General features: G+C 39.6%; 1 protein-coding gene across 3 annotated transcripts in view; it reads left to right on the forward strand.

The window, feature by feature from the left end:
• The first annotated feature begins 6,752 nt into the window (after window positions 1-6,752).
• Window positions 6,753-23,253, forward strand: part of Sec23 (transport protein Sec23) — a 286,316-nt gene continuing 269,815 nt past the window's right edge. For all 3 annotated transcript variants that reach the window (XM_067140550.2, XM_067140551.2, XM_067140552.2), the window contains exons 1-2: window positions 6,753-6,893; window positions 22,750-22,898. In XM_067140550.2, the coding sequence (XP_066996651.2) occupies window positions 22,751-22,898 (148 nt within the window). In that variant the 5' untranslated portion in view covers window positions 6,753-6,893; window position 22,750. The remainder of the gene's footprint in view (window positions 6,894-22,749; window positions 22,899-23,253) is intronic.

A 23,253-nucleotide genomic window follows, 5' to 3' on the forward strand; every position in this document is an offset into this window, starting at 1 on the left:
GCTTACGATGTACAGGGCCATCGTGCTATCCTACACATGCCTTCCTCTTCCACGAGTGCAATACCTCCCATGTCTTCCGTCTCTGGGAAGAGCATACAGGTTCCTCCCAGGCGGGTTGATTCTAATGATCATTCGTCCCAAGAACGAATCCAAGACTCAATCCCGATAACTGTCACAATTGCAGCTATTTCGGATAAAAATCTGCTCATGCTAGGGCAGCAGAAATGATTATAAATGGTACAAACTGCTCCTAAATAATAATAATTCTTTGCGAGAGATTGTGGAAAATCTTTCTTAAGACGCTTGTGAGGGTCCGCACTCAACAAGAGTGTGGAGATTCTTACCCACTAAAAACCACACTCCCTTTTCCCACGACGTTCATCTCCGCCCCGGAAACCGCTCTCGCATTACTTCAGGACGGATGTCGTGCTTAATGCATCTTGTGCTTCATCTTCCTTCTTCTGCTTTACTGTCTGTCGTAATCGTCCAGGTCCTTCTTCTTCTGATGCAGAATATTTTCTACGTAGACAGCCACCTGGTCCCAAGATTCTTGACTTCGTAGCATTACTGACACGATCCCTCCTGGCGCCAATTCTCCCTGCATAACTTCTAAGCATCTTCTTTGTGGCAGCCAATGAACACACACAAAGAAAGTATGTAATACGTCATCGACATCACCGAAGCATATGCACACCGGACTGGTTGCTAGCCCTAGCCTATGAAGAAATTTTCGGAAGTATCTATGACCTGTCAAGAACTGTGTGAGATAGTAGTTCACTTCACCATGATTTCGTCCAACCCATACGCCCAGAGAAGGTATCAGTCTTTTCGTCCATTTCCCTCTAGAGTCATCTTCCCATCGCGTTTGCCATCGTTGCATTCTGCGACTAAGAGCCAAAGCCTTTGCCCTTTTCCTTCCTAGCTCTTCTTGTGTGAGCCAAATTTCTTGTCTTTCGAAAGCCAACAAGTCAATAGGAGCTACTGCTGCTACTACTAGAATCGCAGGTTCTGATACTGTGCGATGTGCGCAAGCAATTCGTAAAGCTGCTCTGCGTTGTACAGCCGCAATTCTTGTCCGATATTTCGCAATTTTTAACGATTCAGCCCAAATTTCCTAACCGTATAGCAGTATCGATTGAACAGTCGACATGAGAAGCCGCCTTTTACTAGATTTCGGCCCCTTGATATTTCCCATGAGTCTACTCAGTGCAGTCATGGTTTTCGCTAACTTATCTGTTACCCGTTGAATGTGGTCCCAATATGTAAGCTTAGTATCACATTATTACACATAATAATAATAATAATAATAATAATAATAATAATAATAATAATAATAATAATAATAATAATAATAATAATAATAATAATAATAATAATAATAATAATAACGATAACCCGTGTGGGGATTTACCGGTTACCTCCATCGGGCGCGTCCCATTGGAATTGGGGAAGCTTGCTGGCTCTGCCGCCAGCAGAGTCAGAGTGTAGTAGGGAAGTAAAATACCACCGTGAAAGAAAACTGCTCCCTTGTCAGGGTTACGGCGAAGACTGGTAAATGACCAGAAGCCAGAAAACATCTTGAGGCAACCTCTAGGGCTAACAACCCTAGTTGTAAAAGGATGGGTACCCGTCCAAGGCAAAGTCATGACAAAAAGCATGATGGCACAACATTTCAAGAAACATACCCAAGGGGGTAAATATTCGGATAAATCCCTCGTCGTGAACGCCACGGCGCACGAGTCTCGTTCGGATTCTGGGGGAGACTCGACATCATGCAAGAGACGAGTCGGAGCGTCTCGGTGTACCCCGAAGAGTCAAAAACTCAGGCCAAAATCTAAAACCTTTCTAGCAACTTTCAACATAAATTCACTACACAAACTGGCAAGCTGAAAACCCTCACCAAAGCTCTTCACGAAAATCAGATATCCATAATGGCCCTACAGGAAACAAGGTACCCAAATGAAGAGATTTTTGAATCCGAAGGCTACCGATTTTTCAAGAGCAAAGCGCAAAGAGGAATCATCAATGGAGCTGTGATGCTTGGAACCGCGTTTGCTGTTAGAACCAAGATCCTTAAATTGGTTGCAAATTTCGAACCTGTGAATGACAGATTATCTATACTCACAATTAAATGCGCGAACAAAACCTACGCCGTAGTTAACGCACATGCTCCTACAAACGATAAGAGCAAGTCTGATCCAGACGAAGTTGATAATTTCTGGGACCTACTAGATGAAAAATTAAACAAAATCCCCAAACACCATGTCAAGCTTCTTTTGGATGACTTCAATGCCCAACTAGGTCGTGAACAGAAGTACAAGAAAGTTATAGAAAATTACCCTGCTCACAAAAGAACCAATCCCAACGGCAAAAGACTGGTGTCCATTTGCGAAAATCACAACCTGCAGGTCATGTCGACCCACTTTCGCCATCTTCCCAGAAAGCAAATGACTTGGCGTTCTCCCGTCCAAGCTCTCGGAGAGTTCCAAATTGATCATGTTGCAATCTCCAGGAGAAACATCCCTGAGATTATGAATTTCAAGGTATAGAAAGGTATCAATGTGGCCTCACATCATTATATGTCTCTTATCAAATTCGAACCAATTCCCGCAAACACAAGGAAGACAACCAAACAGATCACACTCTTCGACAATGATAAACTTCTTCAAAGGGTCGAGGAGTTCCAGGAGAAGGCTAGACCAAATGACTGTGACTTTAACAACGCCAAAAGTCTCTTTGTTGAGGCCGCCAAAGACGTTGCAGAAATAAAGAGAAGCTAAAAGCATGCCTGGTGGAATAGTACCTGTGAATTAGTCCTCCAAGAAAGACTCAATGCGTGGAAACAGTACTACTCTACGAAATCAGAAAATGATTGGAAAACCTACAAAACCCAACGTGCCCAAGCAGCTAGGGTGTTCAGGACTGAGAAACGTAAATACGAAAAATCTCTCATTGAGAAGATAGAACAAAACTTTAGGAAGAATGAAAGCAGAGAGTACTACAGAGCCTTCAAAAGCAAACTCACTGGCTATAAACCACCATATCTATGCTTTGAGCGAAAGGACGGCACACTGGCGACGTCAAATGAAGCAAATTGCAGCATTCTGGCAGATTACTTCAAGAATTTACTTAATTGCTCTAAACCGCAAAGCGCCATTGAGACCAAGGAACCCTTACTCAGGTACACAGATTCCAGACCACCCGACAGAGATGAAATCAAGTGCCACATTGCCCGTCTCAAAAATAACAAAACGCCGGGGGAAGACTCAGTAGTAGCAGAACTATGGAAATATGCCCCAGAGGAATCACTTGATATCTTGCAAAAGCAAATAGAAGACATTTGGAACAAGGAGACCCTACCCAAAGATTGGAAAATAGCTTTGATCCATCTATTACACAAAAAAGGCAGCATGAAGAACATCAACAACTACAGAGGAATATCTTTGCTACCCGTGACTTACAAAATTCTATCACTTGCTATCCTGGAGCATTTGGAAGCACAAGTCGAACATGAAATAGATGAATACCAAGGAGGGTTCAGAAAAGGTCGCTCAACAGCTGAACAGATCCGAAATCTCAAAACGATCATCAGATATTGTACACTAAGGTCCAAGCAGTATGTGTCTGTCTTTGTGGACTTGAAGAAAGCGTACGACTCCATTGACCGGGAAGTCCTGCTAAACATCTTAAATGAATTTGGAGTTGATTTGAAACTGCTGACATTAATTAGAGCCACCCTGACTAATACAAAATCCAAGGTGAAGTTCCACGGATGTCTCTCGCATTCCTTTGACATCAAAACAGGAGTCCGACAAGGTGATGGGCTATCCCCGATACTCTTCAACTGTGTTCTTGAAATGATCATCAGAACATGGCGGGTGAGATTACAGGAAACCAACTACAGTCCATTGAGAATAGGAACCAAATCCAAGGGGGTCGCAACAGACTGCTTAGCATTTACCGATGATATTGCTGTTCTCTCAAACGACATAGAAACCGCTACAGCTCAAGTTGAAATTTTAAAGGAAATTGCCGAACAAACTGGTTCGCAGATATCGTTTGAGAAAACAGAAGTAATGACTAAAATCAAAGAGGCTCCACCAAAACTCCATACATAATACGGGCCATCACCCGAGTAGACTAATTCAAATACCTGGGTGAGATCATCATGAAAAATGGACTGGACAAAGAAGCACTTCAGGAGCGAGTACCCAAACTGGAAATAGGTTATCAAACATCCCGCACAATCTACAACAAAAAATGCCTTTCCCAAAACACCAAGATACGTCACTATGAAACAGTTCTGAAGCCAGTAGTTCTATATGCAGCCGAAACCCTGTCTCTAAATGCCAACAAAGGACTCCTTGAAGAACTAGAGCAAAGAGAACGCAAAATTGTGCGAGGAATCTTGGGATCAAAGTACAGAAATGGAATCCATCAAAACAGATCAAAGTACAGAAATGTAATCCATCAAAACAGATCCAACAAGGAAGTCTACAGCAAAATAGAGAAAATTACCGACACAATCAGAAAAAGACGGGCACGATTTTACGGTCATCTGAAAAGAATGGACGGAAGAAAGTTAACTAAAGAAATCTTTCACTTTTTTGATTCAAACCCCAAAACCACAATTCCCTGGTTTAGAAATACCAAAGAAGACCAGCAAATGCTACATATCTCAGCTGAAGACGCCCTTAACAGAGATCTCTTCCGCAAGAAAATATTGACGAATGGGCTAAACCGAGACGAGCAACCGAAGAGAAGACACGGTGTCCCTTGGACAGAGGAGCGTAAGCAGGCCCACTCACAAAGAATGAGGGAAATTTGGGCTCTAAAGAAGGCCAAGTTCAGTGTCAAATGCAACAAGACTTAACGTGGTCCTTGGTCTATATAATAATAATAATAATAATAATAATAATAATAATAATAATAATAATAATAATAATAATAATAATAATAATATGAAAGAGAATAGATATAGGATTTAGTAGTTACATATAAATGAAATGTTTAGCGCAGGACTGGGTGGAATGGAAATCTGCATCAAACCAAACTATTCAGCGAAGGTCTATATAACATGTTAGGATTAGCTAGGATAAATTCCTTGTCTGTTGCTTTTTTCCTCATATGTGTGAAGTAGTGGTGGGGACGGAGCGGTTCGGTTCGGAGCAAGTACTGTGACGTTATTACTCGGTTAAACCGAGTACAACTTTATAGCGGTAAATTTAAACTTTATATTGACCTTCTAAGCTACAGTTTACATTTATAAAGAAGATTATCAATTATTATCAGTGGTACAATGCTCCGTACTTTCTATTATTGGTTATTTGCACAATTTTTATAATGTAATATAAATTTAACACATAACGTAACAAACAGTGTAATTATACATCTGTGCTTAATATGAGGCATATCAAGTAGACAAAAATAAAGAAATAGACATAGAAATGAAGAAATAAATACAATAAATATTAATGCATATGGATAAACGTACCTTATTCAATAATGTTATAATTGACGAAACGAAATAATCTCGTGCTTTGAAATGTGCCTAAACTCATATAATGTCAAACATTTCATTTATAACTATATGCTAAGGAATTAAATGAAGTATCTGTTAAGATAACATCAGTAATGGAAATAAGTAAAGTATACAAATGAACTCAATTCTTCATCTTGTGACAAGCATTAAAATCAAGACACAACACGTTGTACACAGAGAGTAAGGGAAGTGCCCTTTGTGTTCTGTATTGCATGGAACAGGTGTTATATAGGAGGAATTTCCATTCAGAAATATCAGAGTTTCAGCTCGTTTTGCAGAAACCGACACCCTTCGGTCTGAAAGGATTTGTCCAGCGCATGAAAACACCTCCTATGCGGGCACAGACGTAGCAGATACGCTAAGGTAAGCAAGTGGAGGTTCACTTAAGGGTCAATGAATATTGAATTTTCAAGACCGCATTGTAATCGAAATCGACTTTCAACCTATTAGGTCGTGCTACGTACATTTAGTACGCGTCGAAGAGATGTTAAGTACAGAAAAAATTGCCAACCGGGCACCAGTGTGATCCGAACCCAGAACCTCCCAAGTTAGCGTTGGTAGCTCTACCAATTGATCTATGATGACCCTGCTCTTTTTTGTTCTGTTGGAAAGGATATAAGCTACAGGTCTGGCTCTATTATCTACAACCCTCAGTGACTGCCTGTCTTCGCATACAAAAGTAGCCAAACTCCTATGCAACTTATTTTTTTTCCTGCACTGTCTCATCCATACATAGGGATGGAATTACTTTCACAATGTGTACCATGTCCTTACGATGCGCCCGTTTTATGTGATTCCATAAATTTGACGTTCCTCCACCTGCACAATAGATTTGATTGCAAATTTTACAGGTAGCGGATTTTCTACTTGGACTGCTAGTAAAATACTCCCATGCTTGGGAGGACTGTCATGGAATTATTGCTTCTTTCTTATTACAAATATCAGTAGAAAATATAGCGCAACAACTTTAAACGAAGATATATGTAGTATAAGAAAACACAAATAGAACAGACGTCTCAGTCTGGAGTCTAAACAACAGAACAGTGGTGTTGCCAGTGTAGCCTGGCTGGAAGGTTTACTGAAGCACCCGCAGCGCTGTACAGAGTATTCGAGTCGAATCGGTGCTCCGCTGTGACGTCACGTAAACCTGAAGAACCGAGTTACTCTACAGTTCTACTCGCTCCGTCCCCACCACTAGTGTGAAGGCCTTTTATTTTAAAGGATGGCTACACTGCTTCCAAAGTATGGTTATGTGACGTGGCAGTCGAATTGTCAGTTCCTTCAGAAAAAAAAGAAAAACATATAACGTGGTTGTCGGAATTTGAGGCTATAGTATTTTTGAAGTTTACAGGTAGGTTATCAATAGAGGAGATCGTCGGTTTTGTTATGGGGTGCTTACTCATGGTTTTTACGGAATATTGATTTGTTTTCGTTTAGGTTATAACGTATACACAGTACCACATCGAAACGTTTTTATGAGTGATTTAGTTTTGAACATTTTGAGTGAATCGTCATTCGATTGGGTGTGGTTTAGCTTTTTAGCAGTATTTTTACTTTTATTGCTTGTTGATTGATTTCGGGGTGATTTGTTGTGTATATAAACCGTGTCTTCACTTTTCGTAATGAGGAGTGTATGTTCAAAAGGTGCTATTTCCACTTCAATAAAATAAATTTTATATTTCATCCATGTGCATTGCAGTAGTTGAATACTATCGAATGTCATGAGAAATTCAGACCCGAAGGATGTTAAAAACCGAACAAGTGGCCGTGCGGTTATGGTCGCACAGCTGTGAGCTTGCATTCGGGAGATACTGGGTTCGAACTCCACTGTCGGCAACCCTGAAAATGGTTTTCCGTGTTTCCCATTTTCACACCAGGCAAATGCTGGGGCCGTGCCTTATTTAAGATCACGGTCTCTTCCTTCCCAGTCCTAGCCCTTTCCTATCACATCGTCGGCATCTATCTCTGTCGGTGCGACGTAAACCCAATTAAAAAAAGAAGGGTAAAACGTGTTAGAAGTTGTACCATACTCGAGCATAGGTACGCACATGTGCCTTTTATCATACGTTTCTTGCATTTACCACAACTTTCTTATGGTTGAAATAACACCTTTTCAGTTATCTGTTGCACTTATCTATACTCCTCTAATTGGTTAATTTTGAATGATGTAGGACAGGCTAATTTAATAAGTAGTTAGTTTATTTTTCTAAAGACAATGTTAGAATAGTAACTGGCAAGCATTTATCTCACTTTAGTGTGAATACTTAGTAGAAAGTTGTTATGAATTCAAAGAAATATATATATATATATGTATTTTTTTTTTACAATTTGTTTTACATCACACCGATACAGATAGGTCTTATGGTGACGATGGGATAGCAAAAGCCTAGGAGCGGGAAGGAAGCAGCCATGGCCTCAATTATGGTACAGCCCCAGCATTTGCCTGCTGTGAAAATGGGAAACCACGGAAAACCATCTTCAGGGCTGCCGATAGTGGGGTTCGAGCCCACTATCACCCGGATGCAAGCTCACAGCTGCGTGGCCTTAACCGCACAGCCAACTAGCCCAGTCAAAGAAATATAACCTCCTTAACATCGTCATTCAACAGACGAATCACCATGAACAATGTCGTATACCTTTTACTCCATATGTGCGTCGTGAATGGATTTAGAATAGAATCCAAGCTTTTGACAAGCACTCTACTTATTAGGAAATGTGTACTATCACCTCTAGTCCCGTACCGACTAACATTTCGAAGATAAGAAAATGTTTATTTTCTGGGTTGAACAGTGTTGTTGTTGTTGTTGTTGTTGTTGTTATCTGAGAATGCATGCCACACCATGGAAGCTTCACCTCTAAGATAAAAAAATGTTGGTTTATTAGGACTCGAACCCATAAATAATTGCGTGGCAGCATCAAACGATGTTGCCGTAACGACTACTGCTTCCTAGGAAACTTGCTGTTGAGTTGCTAGCGTGTACCTCGTGTAGTCGGTAGCAGCAACTTGCTAGCTTGGGAAATATTTAAAAATTCTGTGATAGCTGGACAGGGAACATGACCTATTTTATAATTATATACAGAGATTACATTATAACAACTTCTTTTTCATATAGCATCATGCAGATGTAGATTCATCTTGGTATGTAGCCATCTTGATTCTTACAGTAGCGTCCCTGATAGGAGGAAAGTCCCAGATAAGAGCGTTAACTGCCTCTCCAACTTCGGCATAGCGTAGTACGCGTTTTCAACCAAACTTCCAGATAAATGTCCGAACGGCCACATACATTTAAACCTCACTTTTATCTGGCTGTCGTAGTACAGGCCCTTAATGTACCATAGAGGGAGGATGGATGTTTTAAGAGAAAATAACGTAAAAGTTATGATAATTGTTCATACACAGTTTCTATTGGTAATGGGACTTAGTAGTTCTGTCAGGCCTCTAAGCAACCTGACTTCACAATAAACACAGTTATTGTGTGTATTACAAATACATCCTTCTTTTGACAATCACATACATTATTATTATTATTATTATGGACCAACAGTGTTCTTTTATTTTTTGTTGGGATGACTATGACCAGTGCTATTTTGAAAAAAAGAGCAGTAATTTTAAAAACGACTAATTTACTCGTGTTGAAAGTCATAAAAGTCATTCAAACACAGATGTACATTGCACAGTGTTCACACTGAATGCTGCCTTGATTCCACTTTCCTACTTGCACATAATTCACACCTCCCCTTTTAGAGATAAATTCTGGACAGTGTGCCCTTCGATTTTGTAACCTGATGTCGTTGCTGTCTGAGAATGCATTCTTCCTTCTCTTTTGCTGGTTGGTCAATCGGAGATGACTCCTGGTTTGATCTTCCTCGTTTTCTGCTTGGTGTCGTGCTGAAAGTCTTCTGAAACTGATCAGGTAACCAAAGTTTTTTAAAGATTTCATTCAGGGCAGTAATAAGCGGTCGTATCTTGTACAGTCTCCCTTTGTTTTCATTTGGAATTGCAAGATTGTTATTCACATGTAAATAGGAGAGAATTTTTTGTGGTACAGTCGGCACAGCTAGGTCCATGTCACTGCACCAGTAGTTACTGTTATCCATAGAGGAATTTGAGACCCGAAAACCAAGAAACTATTCCCTTGAAATAGGCTGCACTTTTCTTTGTTCCTGTTATATGTATAAACAGCTTTGAAAAACCAAGTCACTTACCAGATTGTCCGAAAGTAAAGTTAGGAAAATATCACTTGACTGGGCGAGTTGGCCGTGTGGTTAGGGGCGTGCACCTGTGAGCTTGCATCTGGGAGATAGTGGGTTCGAACCGCACTGTCGGCAGCCCTGAAGATGGTTTTCCCGTGGTTTCCGATTTTCACATCAGGCAAATGCTGGGGCTGTACCTTAATTAAGGCCATGGCTGGTTCCTTCCCATTCCTAGGCCTTTCCTGTTCCACTGTCACCATAAGATCTATCCGTGTCGGTGTGACGTAAAAAAAAAAAAAAAAAATATCACTTGGATATGTCGTACCACAAAATAATTGTTACACTTTTCCGTTCTGTAACGTGAATATTGGCAGGGTTGTTAGCTTCTCCATTCTTGTGAAGTTCCTTCTGGCTGGCCAATTTTACTAACAGGGACCTAAAAACCCCGACAGGCCATAATGGGTACTGCATTCTGTTGCATTCTTGAAATAGAGGGAACTGCAATATCCTTTGTTGGACTGACTGCTGTGACAGATAATTTTTGTCTTCAGATTCATCACAGGTGTCTTCATTTGGCGTATCTACATCAGATGAAATTTCCATCAAAATGTATGATAGTTCCTCCTCTGAAATTTTACTCCTTTCCATTGCACCCAAAATGAAAATAATAGCGATAATTATTGTTACTTTGCACGGACTGAAACAAGTGGTTGCGTACAGGGAGAAGACTTACCAGCAGTCTGACAGAACTTCTAAGTCCACAGTGATTTTGTAGCTATAAAATGCATCCAAGTACACCATTTTCATCAGGACTATGTGTAGCACATAGGCTATGAAAAATATGTGAACACCTACCGTGTAAATAAATTATTATTATTATTATTATTATTATTATTATTATTATTATTATTATTATTATTATTATCGCTGAAATTGACAAATGAAATAACTTGCATACACACCTTCCTTCTCAACTGTACTGGTGTCACTTTAAGCCGCATGCCATAAAAGTCTGCAGGGCTCGCTGAAATTCAAACGCAACGGATGCTGCATTCTGGCACGTGTATAGGTCACTACAGTGAGCAGAAACGTCTAGGTTCTGGCAGGCTGTATGACCAGTGATGAAAATCAAGGGCCAGTTTTACTAACAGGGACCTGAAAGCCCCGTCAGGCCATAATGGGGTAAGAGAAAATACTCAAGGTATGATCAGCCAGCATGGCTTCGCACACGAAAGAGTAATTCAGTGATATTCCTACTAGTTCCGAGGCTTCAGAAGAGATGGCAGACCAATATATTAAAGATTCATATCTATCGCATTTAAACGGTATCACAAATCCAACTCCGAAAACTCTTATACACGTGGACAGTCTGTGTAGATGTGCGGATATGGCTTGCATGTTCGAATACACAGTACTTAAAAGGTTAATGGCAGACTGTGCTGAAAGCCTACAATCTAATATCTTGTAATGTGAAAATAGGTACAAAAAGTATTATATAAAAGTTAGCTTGTACATGACTAAAGTGATTTCAATAGGGAAGAAAACAGAGATAACTGAATCTCAGATCAGAAATACAAAACTGGTACATGTAGATCATTTCAAGTATTTAGGACGTGTGTTCTCCCAGAATAGTAGGCCTAGTACAGGAAGTGAGATTGAATCAAGGTGTAGAAAAATGAATGTAGTGAATTCGCATTTGGGGCATTCTCCAAAAAAGGGTGGATTTGTGTCCCAGCTGGTTTTCTGGTGTAAAACATGTTTTTATGAATTATTATTGTTACTTAGTTTGAAATAATACCCATTTGATCGTATAATCAATTATTTCAATAAAGGTTTTAATTTTTTACATTTTAGAGCACAGTAAGTGAGATCTCACCTCTGTACCATGTCCCTGCCACTGACTTGGCATTTTGATCATTTCATAATCTGATGGATTTTAGTTTCCTATCCATTTTGGTGTTGTAATAAGAATGAGCAGCTAAAAAATTACTCATAAAAACTTCAAGAACATTTGTATTATTTTTATAAATAAGACTTCTTGCATTTAATATACCTGTCCCCAAGTGAAGTCTAACCTATGCGAAAAATGAAAAAAAATCAATAATACCCCTTCAGGTAGCGCTTTAAGTTTCCTAGTTTCATTGGACTATTGGCAGCTATCTTGTCAGCTGCCTGAAGCCAATTGTGCAGGTGCTTTTCTGTTTATTGCTTTCGGTGTATGAAAGTGCCAGTGGAGATTTGGTAATTCGACTTTCTCACCTCCGAAGCATGCTTCTGAAGGAAAAGTTTTATGACTAATAATTTAATTGTACTACAAATTATAATCATACGTATTACATAGTCTAACTCTAAATGTGAGATTTCCTCTCCTGAAATTTCAAGTAGGCCCTATAACGTAGAACAGAGAAATCTCACCTCAGTTACCGTTATCCTTGAGTACTATTCACAGAGGTGAGAACAAGTAACTGGGTCTGTGATGCGGTAGTCTACTTTATAATATTGTGTTATGTGGATTTCTCCTTAGAACACACAGTCTAATTGATCATCTAAATAATGAAACTGGAAAGTATCTTTTCCTAAAATTAGGCTGTATTTTTACGGTATTATAATGATTAAGAACAAAACAGAAGATATCCAAGAAAGACTAAAGCTTCAAAATCTTCAAATAAAGAGGAGGAATCTTTGTGAAATCTAAGGAAATCTATAAAGAATGATCCTATCAGATATGAGGAAGCTAAACAAAAGGAAAGTGGGCCATACCATGCAAGGAATGAAGCAAGAAAAATAAGTCATGAGTCAACATCAGCAGAGAAAGATTAGAAAAGATTGACGAGGAAGAATCAGGAAATATTATGGATTTAAAAAAAAAAAGAATCAGAAAAATAATGGAATGCTAGTGGAAAGTACACCACCACCTAGTCCCCTACCTGGTCCAAGTTGAAACAGTGATGTCTGTAACAACAGGCTAGCTCTTGGAATAAAGAAACTGTACAGGAACTGGAATGAAATAAAAAGTAAAATTAAGACATTACATGAGAACATCGTTCATTTGTATGTTGTAGTGGTTAGTGTGATTAGCTGCCACCTCCGGAGGCCTGGATTCGATTGCCGGCTCTGCCACAATATTTTAAAAATGGTATGAGGACTGGAACGGGTCCACTCAGCCTCGGGAGTTCAACTGAATAGAGGGGGTGCGATTTCTGCCTCGGCCATCCTGGAAGTGGTTTTCCGTGGTTTCCCACTTCTGGCAAATGCCAGAATTGTACCTAACTTAAGGCCACGGCTGCTTCCTTCCCTATCCCTTTCAATCTTTCCATCCCTCACAGGGCCCATATTCAGTATAACAGGTGAGACTGTCTCCGTGAGATACTAGTCTTCCTCCCCAGTTGGATCCTCGACCGCCGGGCCGAGTGGCTCAGACAGTTGAGGCGCTGTCCTTTTGACCCCAACTTGGCAGGTTCGATCCTGGGTCAGTCCGGTGGTATTTGAAGGTGCTCAAATACGACGGCCTCTTGTCGGTAGATTTACTAGCACGTAAAAGAACTCCTGCAAGACTAAATTCCGGCACCTAGGCATCTCCGAAAACCGTAAAAGTAGTTAGTGAGACGTAAAGCAAATAACATTATTATTATTATTATTATTATTATTATTATTATTATTATTATTATTGTATCCTCGACCAAATATCTCGCGCGCCAGGACACTGCCCTTGAGGGGGTGGAGGTAGACTGGGAGAAAAACCAACCTTGGAGGGTAAACGAAATAAAAAACATGAGATGATCATCTAATAAATTAATCTTCCTAAATATAGATGACATATCTACTGTAGAAGTATCAGATGTAGGCCCTAGTTGGTATATTTGACCAGCCACTGTTGAACATTCATGGCCAGTACATGCTGAGTAATGACTTGAACTATGAAAATTTAATCTAAACCTCTCCAGTCCTTTTTAGGAAGTGTGGAAACTGAATTTATTGACAGCCATTATTTTTACTTATTAGCAATTGATTTTATTATTTTTATACTTTAAGACAACATAAATAAGTTTTGATAATATTGATTTTAAGGAGAAATGTTTTATTTTCTAATATGGTAATAAATGTTATTCTTTCCTATTATAATATCTGAAAACATTTATTACATTTATTGCAATATCAAGCAAAAAGAAACATTTTAAATTTGAAAACGTCTATAAAATCCTGCCTTCTTATCGACAATGACCCATTTTTGATCAACAGTATTCCATAAGAAAGAAATCATCTTCAGGCGACACTTAACCATTCTGTTTTTAGACCGACCTTGCTGTACGGGAGTGAAACATGTGTGAACACAAGATATGTTATTCAAAAGTTAGAAATAAGACATGATTGTAATAAGAATGATTGCTGGTAAAAACAGGTGGTGGTAACAATGGTAGGAGTGTACTCCGAATGAGGAGATCAAAGGCTTAGTTAGGTTGGGTGGTGGGGTCATGTGAAGCAAATGGAGGACGACATTACCTAGTAGGAGAATAATGGACTCTGTCATGGAGGGTAAGAGTAGAGACAGAGACCAAGGTAACTATGGTTAGTCTCATATCTGGTGATTTAACGATAAAAAGTCACAGAGCTAGTTAATAATAATAATAATAATAATAATAATAATGTTATTGGCTTTACATCCCACTAACTAATTTTACAGTTTTCGGAAATGCCGAGGTTTCAGAATTTAGTCCCGCAGTAGTTCTTTTACGTGCCAGTAAATCTACTGACACGAGACTGATGTACTTGAGCACCTTCAAATACCACTGGACTGATCCATGATCGAACCTGCCAAGTTGAGGTCGGAAAGCCAGTGCCTCCACCGTCTGTACCACTCAGCCCAGCACTTAGCTAGTTACAGATAGTTGATTGTAGGGGAGTTTAGTTATTTCATATAGCCTTGCAGACTGCATGCTGAAAGTAGGAACTATCTATAATGTTAATACATCTGAATAAAACAGGGCACAAATATCCACAATTGTAGTACACCTACACAATACAGTAAGATATTTTGCACATTTATATAGACCCTCTTTAATGGGCCATGCTAACTTTGAGAGTAATATCATTTATACTGATTATGTTCCATCATACTACTACTACTACTACTGCTGCTGCTGCTGCTATTGATCTGCAATTAGGGCAGTCAGCCAGAAGGCAGATTCCCTATCTGTTGTTTTCCTAGCCTTTTCTTAAATGATTGCAAAGAAATTAGAAATTTACTGATTTGGTAAGTTATTCCAATCCCTAACTCCCCTTCCTATAAACAAATATTTGCCCCAATTTGTCCTCTTGAATTCCAGCTTTATCTTCATATTGTGAGCTTTCCTACTTTTAAAGACACCACTCAAATTTATTCATCTACTGATGTCATTCCACGCCATCTCTCCACTGACAGCTTGGAACATATCACTTATAATAATAATAATGTTGGTCCGTTATATCACTTAGTCGAGCAGTTTGTCTCCTTTCTCCCAAGTCTTCCCAGCCCAAACTTGGCAACATTTTTGTAATGCTACTATTTTGTTGGAAATCACCCAGAACAATTCAAGCTGCTTTTCTTTGGATTTTTTCCAGTTCTTGAATCAAGTAATCCTGGTGAGGGTCCCATACGCTTGATCCATGCTCTAGTTGGGGTCTTCCAAGAGACTTATATGCCCTCTCCTTGACATCCTTACTACAACCCCTAAATACCCTCATAACCATGTGCAGAGATCCATACCCTTTATTTACAGTCATATTTATGTGATTATTGCAATGAAGATCTTTCCTTATATTAAGACCTAGGTACTTACAGTGATCCCCAAAAGGAACTCTCACCCCATCAACACAGTAATTAAAATTGAGAGGACTTTTCCTATTTGTGAAACTCACGACCTGACTTTTAACCCTGTTTATCATCATACGATTGCTTATTGTCTATCTTACAACATTATTGAGGTCATTTTGCAGTTGCTCACAATCTTGTAACTTATTTATTACTCTGTACAGAATATCATCTGCAAAAAGCCTTATCTCGAATTCCACTTCTTTACACATATCATTGATATAAGTAAGAAATCATAAAGGTCCAATAATACTGCCTTGAAGAATTCCCCTCTTAATTATTACAGGGACAGATAAAGTTTCACCTACTCTAATTCTCTGTGCCCTATTTTCTAGAAACATAGCCACCCGTTCAGTCACTCCTTTGTCAAGTCCAATTGCACTCATTTTTGCCAGTAGTCTCCCATGATCTACCCTATCAAATGCCTTAGGTAGGTCAATCGCGATACAGTATTTGTGTGTATGCCCCTGTCCATTGCTGTTGTTTCAGTCTTCACTCCATAGACTGGTTTAATGCAGCGCTTCATGGCACCCTATCTTGTGCTAAACTTTTCATTTTTACGTAACTACTAGATCCTACATCTGCTCTAATCATCTTGTCATATTCATACCTTGGTCTACCTCTACCATTCTTACTGCATGCACTTTCCCTAAAAACCAACTGAAAGAGTCCTGGGTGTCTAATGATGTGTCCTATCATTCTCTCTCTCTTTCATATCCAATATAGCCAATTTAGTCTTCTCACCAATTCGATTCAGTACCACTTCATTCACTTTCAGCATTCATCTGTAACACCACGTTTCAAAAGCTTCTGTTCTCTTTCTCTCCAAGTTATTTATCGTTCATGCTTCACTTCCTTACACTGCCGTGCTCCAGACGAAAGTCTTCAGAAATCTTTTTAATTCTTATATCCACGAACCTACTATGCTGGCGTAGCAGGGGGAGAGGTGATGCTCCCACGTGGCGCGTCCCTGGTGGTGGATAGTGGGGTCCTAACCAGCTTGCCAGCTGACTTGAGGGAAATAAAATATCTCTCGTGGACCCAACACACAACCCCCTGTGGGTGGGCGACACAGACAAAGAATACACCCACGGTATCCCTTGCCTGTCGTATGAGGCGACTAAAAGGGGCGACCAAGGGATGATTGTTTTGGAACCATGAAACTACTTGTGATTAGTACCACCACGCGGGGAACACCATAGTACCACTATATTAGGTACCAAATAGGTTTGTGATTAGTAGCACACAGGAGCACCGTGCGGTCGGCTTTTGCAGTACCTGTGATTAGTACCACCATATGAGCAGGATTATGGGGTGATAGCTACCATGGTTCTGCCTTGCCTATGATTAGTACCCACTATATGAGGAACATCACGGGATAGTGCAGGTCCCTGTGGTTAGTACTCTTATGTGATGAACACCATAGGTTTGCGTTGCCTGTAAATGACGCCGCAATGTGAGAAAAACCATAGGTCTGTATTATGTGTCGAATTTCATAACCTGTGAGTAGTACCATAAAATGTGGAATACCATGAGTCTCTGCTACTTTTGATTAGTACCGCAACATGACAAATACCATGGTTCTACTTTCCTAGCGATAAGTTCCATTATGAGGGGCCGATAACTTGGATTTTGGGCCCCCTTGAGACTGCAAGCATCATTGATTCATTGTTATGCTATAGCAGCAGTCCCTTGGTCAGTAATCCTATTGTTTTGTGTCAATTTCTGTGAATGTAAGGCATTGCGGGTCGCATTCACTGATTATTTTATATCCATCCATTCATTCTTCGTCCTCACGTTTTGAATTGTGGTCAGTGGAGAATTTTGGACTTTTCATTTGTCATTTCATTTCATCTCATTTCGTACCATTATGGGCCGATGACCTCGATGTTAGGCCTCTTTAAACAAGCATCATAATCATCATCATCAATTATATCAATGTTCGAAGTGAGCAAATTTCTTTTCTTAAGAAAGGCCTTCCTTGGGCTAGTCGGAATTTTTTGTCCTCCTTACTTTTGCTTTTGTTAGTTATTTTACTACCCAGGTAATGATATTCATCTACTTCCTCTAGGACTTTATTTCCTAATCTAATATTTCATGCACAACCGGACTTTATTCGACTGCAGTCCTTTACTTTTGTTTTGGACTTATTTTCATCCTGCACTCCTTCCCCAAGACTCTTTCTATACTATTAAACAGTTTCTCCAGATCTTCTGCAGACTCAGATAAAATAACAATATCATTGGCAGATCTGTGTTTTGATTTCCTCTCCTTGGATTGTGATTCCATTCGTCTTTGATTTCCTTTACTGCCTGTCCTATATAAACATTGAAAAGGAGGGGGACAAACTGCAGGACTGCCTCACTCCTTTCTGGATTTCTGCTGGTTTCTCAAAGCCCTCGATTCTTATCACTGCAGACTGATTTTTATACAGATTGTAGATGAATTCTTCTTTCTCGGTATCTGATCCCGATCACCTTCAGAATCTCAGTTTGATCCAATCAACATCATTGAATGCCTTTTCGAGAACTCTGAATGCCGTGTGCATGGGCTTGTCTTTCTTAATTCGGTCTCTAAGATCAGACATAAGGTCCGGATTGCTTTGCGTGTTCCTACATTTCTTCTGAAGGCAGATTGGTCTTCTAACTCGGTTTCAACTTGTCTTGACCATTCTTCCGTAAATAATATGTTAAAATTTTGTAGGCTTGAGATACTAAACTAATGCTACAGTAGTTTTCACACTTAACAGCACCTGCTTTCTTGGTAATAGGTGTAACAACATTTTGCTTAAATCGGAAGGCTCTTCTCCTGTATTATACGTCTTACACACTAAATGGAATAACCTTCCCATGCCGGTTTCTCCTAAGGAAGTCAGTAATACAGAGGGAATGTCATCAATTCCAGTTGCCTTGTTCATATTTAGGTTGCTCAATGCTGTGTTGAATTCTGACCTCATAATTAGGTCTCCTATTTCATCAGCTTCAACAGCCTTTTCAGACCGAGCTTGATAGCTGCAGTCTCGTAAGTGTGGCCAGTATCCGGTATTTGGGGGATAGTGGGTTCGAACCCCACTTTCGGCAGCCCTGAAGATGGTTTTCCGTGGTTTCCCATTTTCACACCAGGCAAATGCTGGGGCTGTACCTTAATTGGGGCCATGGCAGCTACCTTCCCACTCTTAGGCTTTTCCTATCCCATAGTCGCCGTAAGACCTATCTGTGTCAGTGCGACGTAAAGCAAATAAAAAATAATCTCTGCTTCCTTAACTTCTTCCATACTGCCGTAACTACTTCCCAAACATCGCCAACTATGTTTGCACCTGTTCCTGCTTGCCTTTCGTTATTGGTACCAATGTAGAAAATTACCACCTTCTCCTTACCCTACTCCCTCCTTTCTGTTTTCCTCAACATCTGCCTTAACCTAATTCCTTGATAACACTCTACCCTGGTTCCGTTTCCTCCGCATACTTTCCCCACATGCCTGACAATTGAGTCTCCCATGGCCAGAGCCTGAACCCCACTTTCATTAGTCATTAGATCCCCTCCACTCCTGGTCTCCCTGAACTTCCCTGACACTTGCAGAACTCGCTTCCTTCTCTCTTTTCTCCCTCTCACTACCGTGTTCCACCTCTCTCTTCCTATCCTCTACTCTGCATTTACCTTTCCTACCGGTCCCTTTCCTCTTGCCATGCTCCTTCTGTAACACTTCCCTGAGCTTCATATAGTTTTCCTTTCTCCAAAGGTTTCCTTGTTTTTTCTCTGTGCAGCATCTACCTTTCCTACGACGATACAACCTTCAACATCTTTGCACCTCTCTTCAAGCCATTCTTAGTTGTCCTGCACTTTGTTTTTACTTCATTCTTTCATCACCTGTATTCTTTTCTACCTTCCTCATTTTTTTTGCATTCTTGTACTTTAGTCGTTTGTCAGTCAGGTCTAGTATCTCTTTAGTTATCCATTGATTCTTAGTCAGTCTTACCTTTCTTCCTAACCTTTCTTCAGCAACCCTATTGACCTCATCCTTGAAGACTGTCCATTCTTCCTCTCTTGTGCTCCCTTCAGCATTTTTATGTAGTCCTTGTGCAACATGTTCCTTGAAATAAGCCCTCACACTCTTTTCTTTCAACTTGTCTAGATCCCATCCCCTTGCATTCCTTCCTTTCTTCAATTTCTTCAACAGATTGTATTTCATGATGAAGTTGTGGTCAGAGTCAACGTCTGCTCCTGTGAATGTCTTGCAATCCAACACTTGGTTTCAGAATCTGTGCCTCATCATAATGAAGTCTGATACCTTCCATTGTCTCCATGTCCATGTATACACCTGTTGTTTGTGGCATTTGAACCAAGTATTAGCAAGCACTAAATTATGATCGGTGCAGAATTTAACCAACAGACTTCTTCTTTCATTTCTTTGTCCCAGTTGAAATTCTCCTACTGCATTTCCTTCTCTTCCTTGGCCTACCACTGCATTCCAGTCTCCCATAACAATTGGATTCTCGTCACCTTTTATATATTGTATCTTCTATCTCTTCATCTGTTCTATAGATTGTTTCATCATCTGCTGAACTAGACCTGCCACTATTGTGGTGGGCATTGGTTTGATGTTTATCTTGACAACAATAATCCGTTCACTATGCTAGTCATAGTAGCTCACCTGCTGCCCTGTTTTCTTATTCATTATTAGACCAACTCCTGCATTTTGCAATTTGACTTTGTGTTGATAATTCTGTAGTCGCCTGACTACATTCTTTTCTTCTTGCCAACATACTTCACTTACCAACTACATCTATCTTTAATTTATCCATTTTCCTTTTCAGATTCTCTAACCTACCACAACGCTTCAATCATAGGATGGTTTAATTATTATTGTGACAACGCTTCAAAGTTCTAACATTCCACGCTCTCAGTCGCAGAATGTCTGTCCGGAGATCCAAATGGGGGCTGTTTTTCCTTCAGAAATTTTACCCGGGAAGAAGGCATCATCAGTCAGTTTGTCATAGAGAGAGAGCTGCATGACCTCGCGAGTTATTTACGGCTGTAGTTTCCAGTTGCTTTCAGCTGTGTAGCAGTATGAACGTAGCTAAGCCATGTTAAATATTACTACAAGGCCGTATCAGTCAATCAACCAGACTGCCGCCCTTGCAACTTCCGAACGGCTGCTACCACCTTTCGATGAACCATTCGTTAGTCTGGACTCTTGACAGATACCCATCCGATATGCATGCACGTATGGCTCGGCTATCTGCTTCGCTGGGGCATACGAGCCTCCCCACCACAGCAAGGTCACATGGTTTGCAGGGGAGGTTCCTGTCCATATTTTACTTAATGAACTTCTCTTCATTGATCCTCCAGTGCATTCCGGGCTAACTTCATGTAATATATTATACTTTTTAACTCTTGGTATATTCTTCCAGTTTGTGCTTCAGTTGTTAAACTGATTGATCTGTACTGTTGTGTTGAGCATTGGCTTGGTGTCTGCCCTTACAGAGTAGCTATGTAACATATTCGGTTAGGTGCTTGACATCTTTGTTCAAGGTTATGGGATCAAATACTATAACAGTCGGTTGGGATTTAAGTAGGCTACACTGAAACCAGCCGAATGTGGCCATCAGTCGTTCTTCCATAAAGATGGCCATTGGTACAGGTGGCCGTTTAATCAGGTTTATAAGGTTTTGCATCTTACCCATTCACTGACTGAAGACAGTACTACAGGTGAACTCAAATCATCAAACTGCCAATAAGCGTAACAGTAGTGCAACCTATACAAACATTATTCCAACCAAAAGCATTTTTCAAATAAGTTTGAATAGTGTTGGCTTGTTCAGTTGCACTACCCCATTCATTGTTGTGGGTAATTTACAACTTTGTTTTCTTGTAGACTACAGAAAGGAGAGGATGATGGTATTTATTGGCCTACCTTCCCCCCAAAGAAAAAGAGGAACTGCAGTACTATTTGGATGGCCAGATGTGGAAAAAATTGACTTCATTACTGTGTTTCTGTCTCCGGGTTAGACAAAGTATTTGGAGCAGTTACTGTATGTCCATCTGCTTCATTCACTAAGTTCGTGAAATGTCTGGATGCTGACCTAGGTGTTCTTTCTTGTGCATGTATATATCCATGTATTGTACATACTTTGAAGTTACACAACTTCATATTAAAGTTATGTTAAAATATTAAGTGGGGGTGGAATGACAGATCCCTGTGGTTAATACTTTTACGAGAATTCACACAAGTAGCTCAACGTCAGTGTTCCTAGTATAAATTTTCTTTAATGAATATTTGTAATTGATGTTGAGCCACTAGCAGCCTTTCAGTGACTGATATCCTGATGGGGGTTGATGGATTTTTGAAGATGAGAAAGTACTTAGTATACCATATGGTTCATATTAGCTAGTTGAACACCTGGTGAATACTTTCACTGTACATTAAGCACATTTCTATTTATCTACATAGATATCTCAGTTTCTTTGCTAGATGTACAAACTGAACTTATTTATTTTATTTATTTATTAATGTCTTTCTGTACATGGCGGGACTCAGGCTATGAAGCCTGCTATTATGCCAAACCATATAATTATGCACCTGCATAAACATAATATACTGAACATTATAACTACTTAAAATTAAAAATAAGTTAATTATAATTTAAAGTTAATGTGAAATGTAATTTGAATAAAATGTAAAGCATCATAAAAATCATTTTAACATTTTAAAATTAATTTATAATATTTACTGTTATTAAAGCTATATCTCGAAAAATATAAACTATAATGTTTCTAACCTTACATTGACATTTTATTCATTTAACTTAATAATCTGAAATTTAAGGGTGCTTCTAAGAGTAAATTAATCTGAGTGTAGGTAAAATTTCCAGCACATTCTTCTGAATAGCTTTAGGTTGCTTATGTCTCTAATTTCTAACTTACTGGCAAGATTTGTTCACAGAAACAGAGTCATCATAGCTGATGTGCAAGTTGCCCAGATGGTTATCTCGGTAGATTTGCATTTCAGCTGTGAAGGCTTTATGCTATTTATTATTTTATCTGAATGAATAATAATAACTAAATCCCATACAGTTTTTTCTCAGGTAAAGCTGCAGTCCATATTTTTTATTCAGAATTTACACTTATCTGTCAAGTCATAATATGATTTATTTCTTATAATCTAGAATGACTACATATGAAGAATTTATCCAGCAAAATGAAGATCGTGATGGTATTAGATTCACCTGGAATGTATGGCCCTCCAGTCGCTTGGAAGCAACACGTTTGGTCGTTCCTCTTGGGTGCCTTTACCAGCCACTGAAAGAAAGACCAGGTGAGTTAATGAATTTGCAACATTTAATAGGTTGGAATAAAAGTATTTGGGGCTTACAGTGCCAAGGACATCCTGCAATTGACTATAATTTATTTCTATTGAACCTTTGTCCATTACCTTCAATATAATAGATAACGAAAGCCATGGAAAATCAGATTGCAACTGAATGTTGTCCTAACCACATCTTTTGCTATTCGTTTTACAGTATGTCGCACCGATACTGACTGGTCTTACAGCGACGATGAAATAGGACAGGGTTAGGAAGGAAGCAACCATGGCCTTAATTATGGTACTGCCCCAGTATTTGCCTTGGTATGAAAGTGAGAAACCATGGAACACCATAATCAGGGCTGTC

Source organism: Anabrus simplex, chromosome 2 (genome assembly GCF_040414725.1).
Source record: "Anabrus simplex isolate iqAnaSimp1 chromosome 2, ASM4041472v1, whole genome shotgun sequence".
Classification (NCBI taxonomy): Eukaryota; Metazoa; Arthropoda; class Insecta; order Orthoptera; family Tettigoniidae; genus Anabrus; species Anabrus simplex.